Source organism: Seriola lalandi, unplaced genomic scaffold (genome assembly GCF_002814215.2).
Source record: "Seriola lalandi dorsalis isolate HSWRI2012SDOR001 ecotype SW California unplaced genomic scaffold, Sedor1 jcf7180002054971, whole genome shotgun sequence".
Taxonomy (NCBI): Eukaryota; Metazoa; Chordata; class Actinopteri; order Carangiformes; family Carangidae; genus Seriola; species Seriola lalandi.
This window is the reverse complement of record NW_019525522.1, coordinates 947,987-969,155: the sequence shown is the minus strand read 5'-3', so window position 1 is coordinate 969,155 and position 21,169 is coordinate 947,987. Positions and strand designations below refer to the sequence as shown.

Here is a 21,169-nt window from a genome sequence, read left to right as displayed (position 1 = left end):
TTTAGATGGCTCCATAGGCAGTTTTATAGTGTGATCAATACTGCCTACTTTTTTTCTGATTAGAAACGATGTTGTGTGAGCCATAGTGTTAACAATGAATGAAAATGTATTTGCTTAACTTGTGGACATTAAAATGTAACTTAATCTCCAACAAGTGATTCTGAACTAAGTTGGTCTGTTTACATCTTGTAGAATGTATTTATCCAGTGGTGCACATTCAAATGGCTAAAAACAACCCTTCCTCCCAGTTGTAGCTCTGGCTGTGAAGCAGTAATGTCAGCCCAGTTCAAAACACTGGGACACATTCCATCCTACCAGGAGGTATCCAACATGAGGCCTGTTCAATAGGCTGGCAGGCTATTGTCTTTGTGGAGGCCAATTACAGTTTGTGCAAAAAAAACCCAACATATATATATATATAGAGAGAGAGAGAGAGAGAGAGAGAGAGAGCGTGCTATATTCATAATACGACATTTTATTCCCTCCGTGAACTACGTTCATATTTCTGTAAATGAGCTCCAAATGTTACTGGCCATAATTAACCCTCCTCCTTTATCAGTGGCATGCTTCAGGAGATCAAACATACTGGCGGACACGGATAAAGTCAAAATACGCAGCTGCAATTTTGTTACTCTTGAACTCCACCAATCAGAGCCTGTAGGATCATAGTAAAGGCAGTATGGGAAAGTAGGTTAAAGTTCAATCAGGAAAGAAGGCAAGTAAGGCAACGCTGGAGCCCGTACCCGCAGTGGATGGGGGGGGGGGGACCATGCACCATGCACTGGAGAGCCTCTGCATCTCTCAACGTTGCTGGTTAGGATCTCCTTAAAGTTCACTGTTGCTAAAGCAATGCTATAAAGTATTTGTGTGCATATGAGGCGGGAAGGTGGTGGGACGTGCTCCTGCAGACAGAGCAGAAGGCTATGTGGGGGCAGGGTTTACAGGGGTTACAGGTCACAAGCCTCCTGGGTTTCTGTGACCAGCACGGGGCTGAATGGAGGAGCGAGATAGGCTTAATACAACTATTCTAGGTTAGTCTGTAAATTCCCAGTTTGCAGGAAAAGTTTTGAGGGGATGCCGCTGCAGAGGAAAGGTCTGGTTTGATGGCAGAATGCGAGGGGCAGCGTGTTTGTGAGAGGATTTAAAGACGACATTCGCAAAGATTGCGTCGACCGCGCGCCTCTCCCCACCCCCACAAAGAGAAAAACAAAAAAAAAAGATGCTCTCACAATTTCATGCATGACAAAACTTTTTGTGCAAAAGGATGGCAAAGAAGACTGCAGAGGATACAACATCTGCGGAGTAAGGTACGTAGCTATATTGTAGAGTTGTGTGTGTGTATGTAAGTATATATGTGTGTGTGTGTGTGTGTGTATATATATATATATGTGTATGTATATGTGTGTGTGTGTGTGTGTGTGTGTGTGTGTAGGATTCATGCAGGTGAATATAATGCAATGGTAGGCTGTCTGCAGCCTTTCCTGTTTATTCTAAAACAACGTGCGTAACGTGAGGTCGTTGTCGTGCGTGTGTTTGTTAGGGTTACGTTAGGTTTCTGTTGGAAAGTTTTAAAAACCTGAAAAATGTTCAAATGTTTCAGTTTTGGTTACTTCGCCTTAATGCAGTGCTTTCTTTAGAGGGAAACTGGGAGCATGTTCAACATGTGTTCTGCACTATTGCAGTATATAATGCCTTTTTTTCAGAAAACTGGAATAGTCAACTTGATGTATTTTGTACTTTTCGGGTCACGGTAGATTGATTTGTTTACATAAAGTTGATTTGCTGAAGTCTTTGTTACATGTATTGGCACATTAAGGTCGTCCATGTTTTTAATAATCCTTAAAGAGTTACAGACTCATCCACCCACCTCTTACAGCTGCTGGTGTTTGTGTTTGTTACGTAACCGAATAAAAGCGGATGTTGCCATTGAGATCCATTTTTTAATTGACGGGAGTTGACGCGCTCATCATCACATCACATTAAGCTGTTGGCGCCACTTTGTTAAACGCTGCACAAGGCGCGATGTTTATACCCGAGTTACACTGTAAAAACTCGTGTTTAAGGAAATGGTCGATGGAAAAATAATTTCAGATTTTTAATTTTGAAAATTTGAAACGAAGTTTTTGTGCTGATGGAGCACAAATGGAGCTTTTAAGTTTACACTTCCTCGTGCGTGCTTTGAATGGACAGCCAGTGAATCAGTGTTTTCAGTGTAGCCGATCTCCACATTGAAACCTGTGGAGATTTACAGCTTACAAACATGCACAAGCTGAAAAGTTATGCCTCCTATTAAAAAAAAAAAAAAAAGAAAAGAAAAAGAAAAGAAAACGGGCACAATATTGGATGTGTGTATGATAAATCGATTTGTAGTTGCATTTATAATCAGCGAGTCAATAAGAAAAAACTATCAATCAGAGTTTGAAGGCTTAAATTTACATTTCCCCACGGTGTTTCAGTCTCTCGTTAAACTGCGATGTGACCTTTCAGTGATGGAAAGTGCTTTTACTCAAGTGTTTAGTGTGTAGTGGTGTTTAGAACATTTTTGAGTAAAGCTTAGCGTGACCATTCCCATTTTAAGTTACTACATCACAGGGAAACAATGTGGCTTTTTCTCCACTGCATTTATGTATTTAACTATAGTAAGTCTTTTCTTTGTTTATGAATATTTCAAAGTTTTATCATGTCTGTAAATGGAAGTTAGGTTTATCTTATATTGCATCTCTGATTGTGATATTTTTAATACTTTTCCTCACAGCATAAACACACTTTCATACTTCTGCAGCTTGCAAAACGTGTATTCATTTTCCAATCGAGTTATAGGATCAGGTGAAATATTTATACTCATTTGCCACTTTCAATTGATTTTGTTATGTTTCAGATGGTCCAGACTGGAAGTTTCTCGCCTGGAGGAGTTGGAAATAATCCATTGCATCAATTTCCTCTACACTCCCCTGCCTCGTATGGTCCTCCAGCTAAGGTGCATCTAGTGTAGTTAGTGAAGTAGTTCAGCATCTACTGCCCTAGTTGCTCCTTCTGGCTGGAGGGCTTGTTATTCAGGGTGTGAAATATTTCTCACCACACTTGCCCTGCAGGATACTCTGTCAGTGATGAAATGCCTCATGTCTTTTTAATTTTTAACAACACTAATAACACACTTTAAATGTTGCAGCCTGAATTTAAAGAAACAATTGAAAGAAATCTTTGCTGGTCGCACGGCTGTCATACAGAACAAAGTGTTAACTTCATTATTGCATAGTCTGTTTTTTTTCAATTCACTCAATTAACTTTCAACTACCTTCTCAATTATACAGCTGCTTAGACTGTGCAAGAGCTCAAGGTAACATTGATGTATTTCTTGTTTTCTGTGACCAATGAAACAAAACACACAAAGAAAGTCAGTTCACCGTGATGAAAAAGAGAGAAGATCAGCAAAATCACACTGTATTTTCCTTGATAATTGATCATATTGATAATTTTCTGATGCAGAATTTGATTAGGCTACTTGTTTCAACAGCACAACATTCAAGAACATGTAATTATGCAAAATTAAAGCATAGACCAATTTCTAAAACTCAAATGTATGGTGATATACAGGAGGCTTTTTACGTGCATGATAAACCAATATAGCATTATTTTTCAGTATGACATCACTGTGTAGCTGAGAAAGTGCACTGATGCAGTCAACATTTGAGTATCTTGTTTAAGTGCATGAACAGGAAGGTGAATAAATTGCTGTTGACTTGTAAGACATTTCTTTACATTCATCAGTGTGTCTGTGCGCCGGTCACAAGTTCCCCGTCAGGTATCTTTTAATGACTCATGACTTTCTGACTCTTTAAGCTGAACATGTTGTTGACTCTGCAGTTCAAAAGTGCTCACAGTGCAGGTAGTACACACTCATCTACTGCAGTTTGTGCACTTCAGGTATTGCTGGTCACATTCCCTCATGCCTCAGACTGAGTTTCTGGTATTTGAAGCTGGAAGTCTGCTGGGTTTACAGCGAGTTTTGTTGGTTTGCTCTCAGCTTCTGCCAGTCTCTGCTGTGCAAATCCATGCAAAGCTCTCTGTTTCTCAGACACGCAGCCAAAGGAAGAGATATATGGGTTTTGTGTTCTCTTCTTCCAAGCTTTGATGAACACTTGAAAGAGTGAAAATCTCATTCACCGTAGGCACATGAGAGCAGCTGTTGTTTTTTTCCTCCTCTGTTTGCAGTCATGTTTGACTCAACAGGCCTCTTAACATTAAGTTTCTTTGACTTTGCTCTTTGTCTCGCTGTTTTCGGGTGGATGACTCCGCAATTTCAACACTTGACACATTGAAAGAAATTGCACAGTATCCATCTGCAATCCGCCAGATGTTGTGAACAGCTACGCATTCATTAGGTTGCGCTAATGAGTGTAGAGATGTTTTAGAGGCGCTGCAAAACAGATGTGCTTTTCTCTGACTTAATGAAGTTTTTGCCAGTCTGCAGAGAGGATGAGTTACAAATGTTGGCCTCTGTGGTGTCTGATATGGAAACTGAACACTAGATGGCACCATTTAGACTTTATTGTCTCTTTGGCGCTGAGTGGAAGTGAAGTGACTGTCCACTTAGGATGAGAAAACGATGAAGAAATAATCAGTTTTATATGAGATGTCGTCAAGTAATGTTACTGAATGAGATTTATGGGATTATTAAAGATAAGATGTGACTGGTTATGTTCAATTTTGCATGTATTGTGCAGTTCTTCACATTGTTTCTAATGTTTTCTGTTCACTTTCTCCATGTGACTGAATAATAAAAGCAATTTTTTAGCCTACACACTCCGCGTATGTCATTTTCATTATAATATATGTGCACCTCGTGGCCACATGACTCTCTGTTCGGGAACTGTGGTTTCTGCGCCCTAATTGCATCCTATAACATACACTGCTATCCATCTATCACGACAACAGCTGGCGCACTGCATGAATCCCCTCCTTATATCGCCACTCCTGCAGCCGCACAGAACCAATGTATCAGCTCGCATCACTACTGCTAAACGAGAGGGGAGATCTCGTAATACGCGCAGGTTCACGCCGTGGTGCGCGCTTTTGGAAGGAGCGCGCGCATATATCCGGGGCTCGTTCATCTGTGCAGCTAGCTGAGGATTCAGTATCGCAAGTGAAGAGGGACTCTTAAGTTCTCAGCATCAGTGTAGCTTCGCCAAGAGGCGCAGCCGAGCAGCTTTCCATCAGGACGCACGGTTCAGGAGAGACAAAAAAAGAAAGGATGCTGAGCCAAGCAGATCCTGGAGCTGCAGCTTCATCTCTTCAGCGCAACCGCGGGATCCTCCTGTAACTTTTAATGTGCTGAAGTTAATCTCAGCTCTTTTGTTGCTCTGCTGTGTCCGGTTCGGCTGAGTGCTGCTCCTCTGCCATGGTTGGTTCGTCAGCCCACAGTGCGCTCTTCCTGTGCGCCTTTCTCCAGCTGTTCCCCCTGCCCGGCGGACAGGTGCCAAACTGCCAGGAGGTGCGCACAGTGTTTCAGTCTCTGCACCCGGGCTCCAAATGGGTCCCCGAAACCCCGGTGTCAGGTAACTCATCAACTTCAAGCCTTATACCTACAGTAGCCTGTAACTCTTTACGCACACGATGTCTGGTAATTGCACCTCTGTGGGTTAAAATAGATTTCAGCTCTGATTGTAAGCACTCAAATTCATCTCCACTGTTCAGTTTCAGGGGACGTAACCATTTCAACAGTTCTCTAACACTGTCGAGCTCTTTTCAAGGAGAGCCAACCCACACACACTCTCCATCCCTCTGGTGGAAAATTTACCAACCTGCTCTACAAAATCTATTGGCTACATTAAGTATGCTGTTTAAACTGCAGGTTAAGTTTTATACACCACCAGTTAACTGTTAGCTTACAGAATCAATTTGTTCTAGTATTGATCCAAAAATGGAGCCAAGTAACCTTTCCTGGCACCCAACTTTCATTTGGTCAGTTGTTTGAAACATGGGAAGCAGATGCCAGCATCTTTTTGCAGGTCAATGTTATGTGGATCTGGATCTTCTGCTTCAGTTTAAGGCTTGTTCTGTGCTGATGGAGTGCACACAAAGAAAAGATCAGCACTCTCCCTTTAAGAGAGTTGATTTATAGTCTTGTTCCAGGCTGGTCTCTTATTCGCAGTTTTTCCTGAGCCACATTGTCACAGAATATAGATTAGTGGTGTGATGTGAATTGTGACCACCCTGGAAACTATTTAACAAATAATGCAACTATCCAAACAGGATAATTATTGTTCCCTGGAGCTCAAATGTCACTGAGTCTGTCTCCGATGAGAAAGGGACGTGTCTTGAAAAAAAAAGTGAGTTTAGATGAAATAACTCAGGTATTTGGGGGATAGAGGAATAAGTCCCCAGACACACAAAACAACATGTTGGGGTACTGCTGGAGCCTGTTGCATGCATTCTGATTCAGTATGTAAATGGAGATCCCTCTCATGTGGCCGAGTTACAGCCAGCTGCAAAATGTTAATTGGGTATTTTGGTGTCATGTCAGCATGGGGAAGTGCGCCGGGTTAAGTGTTTTCTCTCCATTCTCACACATCTCACTCCCACCTGATTTAGAGGAGTTTAACAAATAACACTAAATGTTCAGAGAACATGAAGGAGCGTGACCAATCTCAAAAGGCTTTGAATCAATCAGTGGGAAAGATGTGCAGTGCGCTTTGAAGCATGTTTTGTCATGCTTCCTCCACCACATATTAATCTGCCATCTGTGGATGCATGCAGCTGCAACCACTGAGCCCTATATTTCTCCATGCATCCATCTTTAGTCACACACCCTCAACCTATAGGCCATCAAGCATTTTATCTGCCAGCCAAAGGGGATAGTTATCACAGCAGGCCAACAGAAATTATTTAGCCTCCTGAAATCTGAGGCTTTCTGTGAGGAATCAGTCTGATCTGGACACCACACACACACACACACACACACACACACACACACACACACACACACACACACACACACACACACAAATCAATTCACAAGTGAGCCAAAGGACAATTCATCCCAGCCAGTTAAGGCATAGTTTGGTTTTCACTTTCCCATGATGCCAGTGGATCCTCTGTTGCAGAATAAATGCAGGTTTTACTAAGTTAGCTGGTTGTACATTGAGTGACTCATGATCACGCACTGCATTATACATGTTCAATAAATACAAGATTTCTGGATTAGTGGTTAACAGGGTGTAACAAACCTTTGAACACTAATGTTGTGTCTGGACTCGTGGAGACACACTACGCCCTCTGTAACAGCTGATATAATGTACTTAAATATTGTTTTATCAGCTTGATATTTCCTATTTCCTTCTCCTATTTCCTCCTGAAGAAAATGACAGATTATTTATGTTTGCAGAGAACCGAGCTATAAATCATGGGTAAATACAGAGGATTTTCATATGTTCTGTATGTGTGACCCGCACTGACAGAACTTTTTACACATCGGTGAAGTGTAACATTTGTCCCACTGAGTCTCAAATGGCGACAAACTGTACGGGTAGGATCACACTTTTTCAAGTCCGTCTTAAAATAATAATCCCATAGTGCCCATATAAACATTAAAATAAGTATTGCTTGATGTAATTATTTCTCCTTTTATACTTTTATAAAGATCCTCACCATCAGCTTTTTAGTACAAAACTCCCTCTTTGTATTACTTCCCTTTTACTGGAGCTGAACTAGGTAAAACTGTCCTGGAAAAAATAATTTTATAAAAAAAAGTATAATTATAGAAGATACCGCTGACTGCTGAAGCTTCATATTGGCTTGAGATAAACTTTCAAATATTTTCCTTGGACAGAACAAGGACTGTTTTGTCCCTCATCGCCTACACTACATTAGGGGGGTTCTTTTAATGGCCAGTGTGAACAGTAGGAATTATTATAGAAAGCAAAACCTGTTCAATGTTCATGCGGTCTCCTGACTATTGCTTTAACAGACCCATACGCTAATGTGGTATATGTAGCTACATATCAGCGGCGTACTGGGCAATCAAGGTGAGCTTGCCCAGTTAAAGCTAAAAATCATCAATAATCAATAATCATCAATAAGAACGATACTGAGGTGGAAGTGATATCTCTCCTTACATCTAATCTCACAACAGCGTTCTGTCTCTGAAGGATCTGTTGCCTGTGTGCATTCATCACTGTAGTTTACTGGCCTCTTGTGGTCGCAGCGTGGTATTGTCTCTGCTGCTAGCTTGACTTCAAGCTGTTGTAGCTTTTACCGTTCTGAGATCAGTTATGATATCGCGGCAGTATACGCATGCGCAGACGCGTGGAACCTAAACTTACGCAACAAGCCTGGAGAGTCAGCAGTAGCAAGTAAACGAGCAAATTAAACTAATTTTTCATCTCTGTGCAAGTTTGTCTGAGGCTGAACATTGTTACAGAAGTAGCGCAGATACTTTCAGGAATAGCTCAGTACGTTGGTACTGTACGTAGAGAGAGAGAGAGACGGAACCGAGAGTTAGTTACCAGTTAGCAGTGCGGCTGCAAACATTCAGTGTGATGTTTGTTCAGGAAGTTAAATGCTACCAAGACTGAAGTTCCCGCTTCTCCCCTGCAGTCCAGACTATGAGCAGGAAAGGCTAGCAACACTAAGGCAGGTAAATTCAGGATTCTGCATTGTCACTGGAGTGTGTTATTGCCCGTTCGTGGTAAAAGATATTTTCCCTTCATACTGCACATTTGATATGTTTACTGCCAGTTCAGGAAACAAATCCTGAAACTTCTTCAGCCAGGAAGGAGAAAGGTGAAGATGTCCAGGCAGACTGTAGCAAGATGCAGGAGAGAGACTTTCAGGACAAAATCATGAGACGGGACTGAATTTAAGAGAGATTTGCTGCTGCTACTGTCACGAAAAGGTATGTTTTAGTCTGGCACTGGTACATATACTGAATTTCCATATATGAAATACATGTAAGTAAAATAAAAACAAAATCTATTTTATATATAGAACCTACTACAAATTGGAACAGCTCCATATACTGTATACATACATACATATATCTATGTTTATGTATGTATATATATACATATATCTATGTTTATGTATGTATGTATGTATATATATATATATATATATATTCCCTTATAGGTGACATGTGTAGCAACATCACTCTTGATATAGGGACATATACTGTATGTTTCTGTATGGACAGACCTCGAAAAATGATGAAGCTATCCTTTAAACCTCTGAGGAAAAAAACATACAAACATTCCCAGCGTGTGCTCACTATTAGCACTTGGAGTAAAATAAAGCAGAAATGAAACAAATTAAGCAGATTTTCTTCAGACCTCCTAAACCCTCATAGTCCCAGGGAGATCTCAGGACCTCCCTTTATGAACAGCTGCAGTTAAACAGAGTGGGATGTGTTTTCAGGACTCACAGCCAAAGAAAAGCCCTGTTAGTGAATGAGGAGTGGACAGATTTACTGCATATAGTATTTGACTGTAAATTTTTTTTTTTTTTTTACAATGTTTGGACTTTCACAAAACATCCCAAAATCACTTCAGATAATAAATGGAGTTAGATCTGCAGGGAGGATGTCATGCCGCATTAAGTCTTTCATATAGTAAAGCTGTTAGGACACTTCACATTTTTGTTACAATAATGTGTAAATCCAGAGATTAGTGACTTTAACCTTGTAAAATTGTGATTAATTATATGGAATAATGCAGCGGTTCCCAATCTTTTTGGATTGCGACCCCATTATCTAAGAGACCAAAGAGTAATTTTGTATTATATGGATCATTTTCAGACGTAAAATTATTATGCAGTTCACAAAAAAGAAGCAAAGACGGGGGACAAGTCTGACAAAATTCACATAATTTGATGTAGCACAAGCATTTAGTTTCTGATTTCCTCTCCTGTGTCTCTTGTGGCCCTGTATGGGGGTCCTGCACTCCACTGGAATAATTTAATATTGATTGTTTTTCAGTGTGCAGTTGCAATACCAAACATTACATCATCAACAATAATCATATTTACTGCTTCTCTAATAATCACATTTACTGCTGTCACTCTTCCTAACGCATGATAATATCTTCAGTTTTTGTGGGTGATGTTTCCGTGTCAGTTTACACATCCACACATTAGACGGAAAAGTTGCTACTGCAAGAAAATCTTCATTATTTTTAAAAGCTTGCATAGTCATACATGTTAAGAGCTTTTCCAGTTCCAGCCTCTGTTTCTGTTTTTCATGCGTCAACTGTAATAAAAGCCATTTCCCTTGCTGCTGAGACGTTAAGTTTCCTGGCGGAGCTGAAAGCGACTGTGCTGCCAGTGGCTGACCAGGTCTCTCTTGTTTAGCAACAGCTGCAGTTTAACCGTAGCCATTACGTTTTCTTTACACCGTCTATCACTAAGATCACTTCAATCGATTTCATACCCTTCAGCAGTTTTCATAAGCTGATCTTTAGTGCATCGATCCAGAAACCTCTCACGTGGAGCAGCGACATAATCTTCTATCCCTGCCATGATACACTCGGATTAAAGAGAGAGAAAAAAAACATAACAGAAATTTAGACATTTAAACAGATAGTGTCCTCCAAATTATCCTGTAAGTCCCCTTCTACTTACACCGCAAAGAAAAAGCCACACAAACCAATTAATAGCCACACAGGAATGAGACGGTCGTCACACATGCTCTTTCTATATAAATGATATTCCATTTTTTCACTGCTCCTTTTAAAAAAAAAAAAAAATCATAATGTTTCCAGCAGTTTCCTGTATTTCATACCTTTCTTTATATCCACGGATGGCACTGACTTGTCCATCACGATCCTTTCCTATACAGTAATGTGTAAAAAAAATCAAAATTGATATCCTTAATGAACCAGAGTTATGTTGCAGTACGTGTGCTGCAGGTAGGATTTCCATAAATCACAGTTCTTCCACTTCTCTTTTAATGAGCTAATTTTTTTTCACAAAAGCTTGAAATATGCCTTCACTTCTTTAATATTTAGCTCATTTTTGTGTGTTTCTTTTTTTTTTGGTCATGCCTCATTCATAAAATATCCTTGTCATTAATCTATAGAGAATAAGGTTTTCAGTCACAGTTACATCTTCTGTTATTACTTAGAACTTTGTGCTTGCTAGAAATTTGGCATGTAAATGCAGAACAGAGGGGCTTGTCGTGCAGTCTGATTTAACATGAGTTTCTTCATTGAGGCATACAGCAAATGAAAGATTGATGAAATTAAATTTAGTGGATGGCTAGCTGTGATTTGACTGGGGAACTATCACTTTCTCTCTCTCTCTCTCTCTCTCTCTCTCTCTCTCTCTGTCTCTCTGTCTCTCTGTCTCTCTCTCTCTCTCTCTCTCTCTCTCTCTCTCTCTCCCTCTGCTCTGTCTCTGTGTGTGTGTGTGTGTGTGTGTGTGTGTGTGTGTGTGTGTGTGTGTGTGTGTGTGTGTGTGTGTGTGTCTCTGTGTGTGTGATAGAGAGACGTGAAGTAGCCTGTATTGATATGTAGTATTGTGCGGGGGAGGTGGCTGATTCAGGGAGATGTCCGCAGGAAGGCAGAGCTGAATTCTAATAATGCTGCATGTGGTGCCAGGGGGCAAAACACCAAAAAAAAAACCAAAAGCTGAAGTTTTTCTCTCCTCCAGCATGATTCAAAAGAAGTGAGAGGAAAGAAACAACATTACAGCGCAGATATGAAAAAACAAAAGAAAAACTCTCACACAGCTGTAGGAGTAGTACCAGTCATATCTTTGTTGTGGCTGCTGCTGTGGGTGGTTGTAGTGTCTGAAGGTGAAATGGAGGCAGTGGTGTCAGGTCACTCCACCGAGCCGTCATGTATGTGCGGGAGGCGCGGGAGCAGAGCCGAGCACTTACCCCAGGACATGAGTGTGAAAGCGTCTCCATCGGTGTCAGCGGCGGTTCGAGTGGGGGATGTGGTTGATCCCTGACAGCAGCAGCTGACCTGATTCATGAGAGGAGCATCACATTCACACTAAATGGAAGAGTAATACTTGTTTGCTGGAGGCTGAGGTGACAGCTGCCACTTATTTCAACAGAAACTCTTGCATAGTGCTCCTACAAGAGAAGAGTTTCTCTTCCTTTCTTTCTTTCTTTCTTTCTTTTTTTTTTGGCTGTGAGCTGAAACAATTATAGCTTCATGTTGTTTGATATTTCTTTGCAGGATGACAAAAAAAGGTCCAGGGGATGCGGACCTCTCAGTAATTAGCTGCAGGGTCGGGTCGTCCAGGCTTGTTGTTTATCATGAACAACAAAGAACAAACGTGCCTACTGTTTAAATGACACTGGACATGACTAATAGGTGGATCAGTTTGACCTGTAGCACCAGCTCTTTTTTTGTCTAATTAAATGCTGATTTGTGTTTTGTTTATTCAGTTTTTCTCTTTTGAAAAATCCGCCTCTAATGAAGGGCTCTTGTGTTTTGTGTGTACACTTTAAAAACTCTTTCACATTCATGCTTCCAGCTCCCAAATTATTGCTTCATCAAACGACTTAAAGTGGAGCAGTGAGCAAAGCACTGAAAATACTTAAAACAATTGTAATCCCCAGTAGCTAATGATAATATTATTCCTTAGGTTGGTTGTAAATTGCACTTTCTTCATTTCATTTATTGTCTCTACAAAGTGACACTGGCTTATTTTGCCCTGGAGAGGAAGCCATGGATTCCCACATGCTTCCACTCAACACTGGGAGCTGATGTATAATTTATGCTCATAATGAACAGCTTTTAACATATTCTATATCTTAATACAACTTGTTTTTCCCCCATGGTCTCATCATTAAACTTGCATAGTGATAGCTTTCTAATTGGTTCTGGGAAACTTGAGCGATATGTACTGTATTTGTGGCTGTCCCCGTTCCCCTGGCTTGGAGTCCCTGAGCTTGTTAAAGATGTGAGGAGAGGGACTCCTCTTGTCATCTTTGTGTACACATGGACTGTCTTAGCCCTCGCTGGAGTTTTCAACTGAAACCTTTCCTTATCATGAGAGAAGCAGCCAAGGATTGTGATCAGTGCGATCTTAAAAAGGCATTCAGAGACCTTGACACTCATGAAAACGGCAGCTGCTTTGCATGTTGAGTTGTCTGTCTCACCATTTCAGACTATTGATTGAAAGTACATAACCATTTAAAGGCGTCACCTTGAACTGAGATTGTATGTTGGAGAAATTTACATCTAAATTGCTCCTCGCTCACACTGTGTCTTTCTTCATTTTGTTTGAGGGAACTGGCCATCAGGACACAAAAATCGACTAATTAACTAACAAGAGACCGATAGAAAGGTGCTCTCACTGCCTAATTTCTATTAAGCTCAAGGTAGGTGAAGTGAAACGAGCTCAGAACAAAACTGTGCAAGGATGACAAGGGATACAAAAAAAAAGAAAAGAAAGCAGGGGGAGGAGAAAGAGAGCTGAGCCTAAAGCAAAAAGGAGAAGCAGGAAGCTTATTCCCAAGGGATCTGTCAGTCAGAAAGAAGGCTTTATTTAGACGGTGTGATTTTATTATTTGTGAAACTCTGCGGGGAATCGTTTCCCTGCCGAATCCCTCACTTATTCCACACCGCTGTGGAACTTCTGTAATGAAACGCATTTATCATCTGCAAAACGACAAAAGTGCAGATGAAACTGTCTGTTTTGCTGGAGATAATTGCTAAATCCCCGTCTCTCTCCCTCACCGGGCCGCGCTCACCTCACCTGTGGTGCTATTGACAGCTTAATAATTTTGCCCCTGCAGTCTGAAATTAAGTTGATCTTATCTGTCAGGAGTCCTTTGTCGGTATTGATTTAAGATATTAAGCCTGTCAGTATGCATACAAAAGGTGCTGTGTGACAGTTTTATTGCCTGTTTCACTCATTAGACTGTGCGCCTTAAACCCTGATGGGAGTCCGGAGTGAGCAGGGACTTAGCTGAAGCTGCTCTCTGTTTGACTCCCCAGTACCTATTAATTATCAGGACTGTCACTCTGTTGCGTCTCCTGCTAGTTTAACTTCCCGCTAAGCCTGCTGTTGTCATTGTTGTAGTCTGAGCTCTGTTTCTGAAGATCTATTGTTTGAAGATCTCAAAGAGACAAAGCCTCAAACCAGCAGAGATTTTCATATTAAGATAAACCCTCAGTCTTGACTAAAGCCTTTCCTCTGTCTTTTGAAATGCTTGTTATCAAGACTTTGCTGATATAGTATGAATATGTATATGTATACTATATATATTTACATTCACGCTCCGAGCTCTCCAACTCTCAGCTTCCGTCTCCTCATCCTCCGCACCCCGAGCAGCTGAAGCTGGCAGGCTCCCCTGACATTTGTTTACCACGCGATCAATCAGGCCCTTGTCACTAACGCCTCTCAGGCAGCAGATCCTGCAGAAAACTCCTCTACACAGCTCGGCACGTTACGACTCCAGCCTCCACTGAAGCTTTCAACAGCCACATGGGACAGAGAGACTGAGGGGGGGGGGGCACCAAGCAGAGGGATTTTCACAGGAACTCCTCTTTGTATTTAAACATCAGATGTCTGTGCCCTATTTATGTCTTTCCCTGTGTGTGTGCATCATTTTAGAGGGGTGATTGAGGGGTAAGGTTTGAAATTTCAGCCTCAGTGTGTGGACTTTTCTTTCTCTAAAGAGGCATTTTCACACAGAAATGTATGTTGTAAGTCTTGTAAAATCATGATTAAGTAAAAACCCTGTTAGTATTAACTACAGTATAAATTCCTTTTCAGAACTTTAAGAATAGAGTGCACACATCTTACAGTTTTACCGTGACATTGTTGTAGTGCATATTGACATATTAAAACAAGAAAGAATAGCTCTTTTAAAAGACGTCCTTCAGTCCACCATCACACAAAATTGCAGTTCACTCACCGTCACTGCTGCAGCAGCTGAGTCTCTGTCGCTATCCTTGATCAGACTAAATTGTAACCGCATCGTCTTTATCTCCCTCCTCACTGGGATTTTTTTCAAATTAAATGAATTTCTTCAGGGTGTTTGTTCTTTGATCTGGTTGTGTACGGCTACATAGGCTACATCGCCCCAATGAAACGTCCTTGTCACCTTAGTTTTTTTTATTTTTTACACTGGCTTACATCTGCACCTTTCAAAAGAGTTCTGAGAATCCAATTATTTCTCACCTTTAGTGTGTGTGGCCAGGTGCGGAGATGTTGTTTCATCACCTTCAATCTTACTGGTGGCTGTTTTTTATGTCATGCATTTGTGAAAAGCATGCTGAAACCTGGGTTTGTTTGTCTGCACGCTGCAGTGCTCCCAGCTCTCACATTTGTGCGTAAAAAATGCTTTTTTTTTTTGATCCTGGGTGTGAAAAGTGTAGCCTGGAGTGGTGGGAAAGTTTCTGTTGACCAAACTGATCTCTGAGGAGAACACAGCCTTGGTGTATTGCTTGAATGTGCATCAAAATGACACATTTTTTAGGAAGTAATTTATTTTTTACTTGCTAAACAACCCTGCTAAATAACACAGCCTCTACATAATAATCATATGCTCATTAAGGCAGCAAAATCTGCTGGAGATGGGTTTCCTGTGTTTAGCATGCAGGGGATGCAGCTGAATCCTTCTGCGTGTGTGTGTGTGAGTGTGAGAAGGAAGAGGAGTTTCTGTTTTTGAAAATTAAACAAGAGTAGCTTTTTCCAGCTCCTTCCCTCTGCTCATCCAGACTCCTTTCCTGTCTCTGCTGATTTCCTGCCAGGTTCAGATCTGCAGGTTTGCCAAACCAAAGGCCCGACCTGCTGTTCCAAGAAGATGGAGGAACGGTATCAGGTAGCCGCGCGCAGCAACATGGAGTCTGGTCTGCAGGTTGTTAGTGCTCAACTCAAACGCCTCATCATCCAGAACGCTGCCATATTCCAAGGTAAGCAGTGAGTACAGTTTGTCCAATCCTGTCTCAAAAAGACTATTTTAACTAGCACAGAGAAGAAACAACATTGTAATTCACAATTTTAAACTGATAATTGACGCCCTCAAATCAACACAGTCAGTATCCACTTTCTTGGCTACACATCCCTGTTCATGTCAGCCACTCACTCCTCCAGGCAGTGAGTCACATGTAAAGAAAGCAGAAACATAATGCACGCAGACAGGGATGAGACGTTCAGCTGCTGTTCTACTAAATGTTACACTGGCAGAGACGTGTGGCTTAAGTGACTTTAGATGTAGTGTGGTTGTTGGTGCCAGACATGTTGCTCCAGAAAGTGACAGCCTCCTGAGATTTTTGGCGCACTGCAGCCAGTGATAACTGTTATTCACAGAGTGAAACACGCCGCCAGTCAGTAGTGGTCCTGGAAGATGAGAGAGAGGTAAAGAGGTCAGAGGAGACTCACTGGTAGGACTGATTCAGGCTAACTGACGTATATTTAAAATAACAGCTCAGTGCAGCAGTGATGTGGAAAATGCACAAACTGTCAAACCTGGAGACGCTGAGGTTCGACTCCTGTCAGCTGAGAACAAGAACATGAAGGTACCGGAGGCAGGTGATTGCTAAAAATGATTGACTGAACAGTGAAGTGACACCTGGGCTAGTGGTGGTGAAAGCAGATAAGTCAGCAAGAACTATATGACACTATCAACTCAACAATTCCTGGTTGCATTGTTGCTTTAAAGAACTGAGGCCGCTCTGGAGGCAAAATTAAATCACAACCGGTACAAAGTTGTACAGAATTTCTTTTGATGTACTCTTTGCTGGTTGCCACCAAAAAGTTTTTAAAAACAGTCCCTTTTTCCTTTTCGTTAGCTTAGTTTAGCTAAGCTAACTAGCTTACCATACATACATAATAGTGGTTGCTTCTCATCTAACTCTCTGATAGAAAGTGTATTATTATTGTAATATTAGATTATACTGAAATGTGGGGTGCCCTCACCTGACAGAACGTCTACCACCGAGGCTCAGTTGTTACTGCAGGGGCCTGGGTCCCAATCCAGCCCGGGCTGCACATCATCCTCTCTCTCTCCCCCCTACTTTCCTGTCACTCTCTCCCTGTCTCTATCCAATTAAAGTGACAAAGTAACAAGGAGTATGGCAAAAAATAGCTTTTGGCTAACTCACAATATAGACACACAAATGAAACAAAACAGTACTGCTAATTAAGGTGCAGTGTCCCTGTTTAAAAAAGAAACAACACAAAAAGTAAAATAAATCAGTGGACTGAATGATAAAAAGTCTAAGTGAGATAATGACAATCAATGACAGAGCTACTTGGATCTGTGCACCGGTAGACGACTGCACACCCCTTCACCCCCCACGCAAAAAAAAAAAAAAGTGTCATCATGACTATGATTAAAAGCATTCTTTCTTTCCAGCGGACTTTCAAACATTTACTTTGATGAAGCTAGTGCGCTTTGAATTTTGGGGGAATTAGTTCTCTTCCTTGTGGGCTGCTGAAATTGTGTAACTTTTAAGAGAGGAAATAATGCCGTCTTCTTGCAAATAAAAAGTTAAATTCTTATACAACAAAACACACATTCGTTCAATTCACTCTGTGATTTTCCGCCACAGGCCTAACATGGTCCTATATGACAAGTAGCTATTGGTGGCTAATGTTAGCGAACCTTTGCTAGGTGTTGCTGTTGTGTTGTGTGCGTGCGTCAGTTAAGATTTTTTACTCTTCTTTCCTTGTGTTAGTATTTGAAGTTTATTTGTTTACTGTGCAGCAAAAGTTGCTTAGTTTCTTACTCTTTACTTATTTGTGAACTTTAGGGGCTGGTTTCAAACTCCCTGACAACAAAGGGGAACACAACTCTTTTCCACAATGGAGCCATATTAGCAACAGCTGTGAAATATCCCTTTCACATTGAATGTTGGGTTTTTGTTATCACCATACACAGGCCTTTTCAATGCAGCGCAGTGGCTCTGTTTACTGTCTCGGGGTTTCCACTTGAAGTGGGATGTGTGGACTCACTGGGACAACTTTTTTGAGAACGCACACTCACGGGTTGTGAAACGCAGCACCATCCTGACATGCTAATTAAAACTTGAGGTTTAATGGGGACCATGGGGTTTGACTTGCTTGTTACACGCTAACTATGTTAGAGACTGCTGCTGTGGTTTGGCCGCACTTTCCTAGAAGGGTTCAGTACTAATTGCTTTAGCATAGGACTTGGGAGAACTCCCCAAACAGCCCCCGGACTCAAATCCTTTTAACATCCTGGTCTTATCTGTTTCCCTCTACTTCATTTTCATCCTCTCTCTCTCTCTTCTCTGCTGTTCCTCTCTATCTCTCTCTCTCTCTGACCCTGTCATCCTCTCTCTCCATCTCTGTCTCGCTCAATCTACTCGACTTTTCTTTCTCCTTCTATCTTTCTCTCTGTCTGTCTCTTCCTCTCGTGTTCATGCTACTATTGGGAATTGAGTGCATGCCTTGTTTGCAATCTTCTTTGCTGCTCTCTGTCTCTTTTCTTCAGCGCTCACTACTGCCAGAGATCAAAGGGCCTCCCCTTTCCACTCCTCTATCTCCCATCTCTGAGTGCTCCCTCTATCCTTGCATCCCCTCTCCTTCCAGCTCCACCTGCCCTGCTCTGCTTTCCAAAGCCTCAGACTACACCAGAGGTTTTCACCTTTTTGAAGTCAGCTTCTCCAAACAATAGAAAAAGTAATCGCTCTGTCTATCTTTGTCTTTTAAGCAGTAAGATGACAGGCAGCCTTAACATTAGGCTTCTTCAAGATCAATACCAGGAAATAGGTAAGGCATTAGGAATTTCTAATGATGCGTGGCTCTTGTGCAGAAAGTCTCATATGCCATTTGACAATCTAATGAGCCTTAGCTGATCTCTTTATAGTATACCAGGGAAACACAACGTAATGGATAAACTGCAGCATCCACTCTGATGTGTGACAGACTCTTGGATTTCATTTTGATTCACATTAGTGAGCTGATAACACCATCTTCCCCCGTGTGCTGTGATTGCCTCGCGCTCAATGGCCTGATGTTGCCAATTTAGTTTAAAATGAGAATCTGTAAACCTGTGGAAGATGCTCATCTTTAAATCTATTTTTTTTTAAATGAGAAGATGATCTTGTGCATGCTTAGAGTTTAATTTAGTAAATACATTACAGAGTCCAATATTTATAAAGTGTGAATTAGTATGTGATGCTGCACGTCACATAATCTGATGCATTAGTTTTATTGCAAGGTTCTTCCAGTGTTGGGCGAATTACTTGACAATTATTTATTATTTATTACATATTGAACAAATGATTATATTACTTCAGTAATTGCATATCAGCAAAAGTAATTGCATTACTCATTACATTACTTCATCAAAGATGTCCTCCACGCCTGCACTTTGAGACAGTCCTTCCATGAACAAACAACCCCACAGGTCCTTTGTGCAGCTTATTACATTATTACATTTTATTGTTAAACAACATTTTTGGAGCTTGACCCAAACTAGAGACTAAAATCAGGATATCTCAGCTTCTGTTCTTTGATTTTGACCATTTGTTTTTCAATCTGTCCACCAACTATATGGAAAAGCATTTCTAAATTGCTGTAGTATCCCTTTGAGTGAAATTATCAATTATTGCCAGTATTGAATAATCAGACCATTATTGTTTAAGTTGGTCAATTCATCATCTAATCTAGACAATTGTGAAAACTACTGAAAAATGGCCATCAAACGTTTGCGGTCTCAAATTGCCTGCCTGTCTCCTACGATTTAAGTTTATATACTATTAACTCGTTTTTTTTTTGCCTGTGCATATACTAGGTTTCGACCTAGTGGTAAACTGAAGGAAACAAATGCTGCCTGTCTTATTCTCACGATCCGCATTTTTTTCCAGAGAAGGTAGTGCTAGATTTACTACCACCTGCAAGTGATAGGGAGGTGGTTGAGGTGGATGGTGGGTATACAAAGCACAGGACTTGGCACCAGAGATCGGGGTTCACATCCGTGATATGACCCAGATCGCTATCTTTCCTAAACCTCAACCAAGTGCTGCGAGTGCCTAAACATTACCATAGAAGAGTTAAAACATGCTGTAATTGCTATGTATATTGTATTGCAAGATCAGATATTGAAATGCATTGTCAGTGAACCAAATACAATCAGTATCAGCACCTTGCAGCTTAGTTGATACATTCATTACAAATATTCCCTGATTATGTTAAGACCTTAATATTTTATCTAATCTTTCGAAACATTGTTGCAAATTATTAGTAAGTGTAATATATAGGAAAAGAGGTTGCAAATTGCCTTTTATGTCATTTATTTTGTCCAACGAAGGTATACATTTTACACCGATGTGAAACAGAAAGAGATTGAGCATTTTTGCTTCATAAATGATTAAATCAGCCATGGAAAGCACCGGAGTAACAGACTGTTTTCAGTAAGTTTCCATCTAGTACACTAATTACAAAAAGGCCACAGAGACAGTTGGGAAATCACTGTTTGTACTGTATGTGTGAACGTCTCTGCTAAAGTTGCTCAGCACTACTTTAGGGCTGTAACACTTTTCTGATTCCAAAACACTGTCCTAACACTGTGACTCAGCTGACTGAGGCACAGATGTATGTCTGTGATGTGATTATTCTTCACATCTCATGTCATCCCCTCTCTCTCACCTATCTCCTCTGACTGTATCCCTGTATTACTGCCTGGCGAAGCAGAAACTTATCCAAAACCATCTTCTGGCGTTTTGGGTGATTGGCAGCTCTAATTGTTGTTATTTCCCCAGCGATGTGTCCTTCAGAGCTGTGCTGCTGCTGTTGTGATGCTCAGCCTGAGCCGGCAGATTAGAAATTAGATTATCCTCCTTTGTTAATGAGACAAGCTTTTATTTAACTTTTTGAAAATGATTTGTTGGGGCTATTATTGTGTTAGAGCTGAAAGCCACTGTGGCTGAGAGGCAGTGCAGGCGGGATCTGGGTACTTTTTGTTGTGCAGCGCTTGTGTAAAATGACACATCAGAAAATGAGCTCTCTTGACTGCAGTGCTGGTGGAGAGAACAAGACCACACTGCTGCCCGCTCGGTTTCATCACAACTCCTCTGCAGCCTGAGGAACACACTTCACCCAGAGGGGAGGCACACTCAAGTCCAAAGAGCAAACCCAATTAATAAACATGGGAGGACGGGATTGGCCCGATTGCTTATAAAGTCAAATATGTGGGGAGGAACGTTTGGGCGTGAGTGTGTGTGCAGATATCAGAGAGTCTGTG

The 21,169-nt window shown here is 41.1% G+C and overlaps 1 protein-coding gene across 1 annotated transcript in view; it reads left to right on the top strand.

The window, feature by feature from the left end:
* Positions 1-5,151: 5,151 nt before the first annotated feature.
* The window catches only part of gpc3 (glypican 3), a 99,385-nt gene continuing 83,367 nt past the window's right edge, over positions 5,152-21,169 (top strand). The window contains exons 1-2 of the mRNA XM_023395912.1: positions 5,152-5,555; positions 15,708-15,869. Coding sequence (XP_023251680.1) covers positions 5,399-5,555; positions 15,708-15,869 — 319 coding nt within the window. The 5' untranslated portion in view covers positions 5,152-5,398. The remainder of the gene's footprint in view (positions 5,556-15,707; positions 15,870-21,169) is intronic.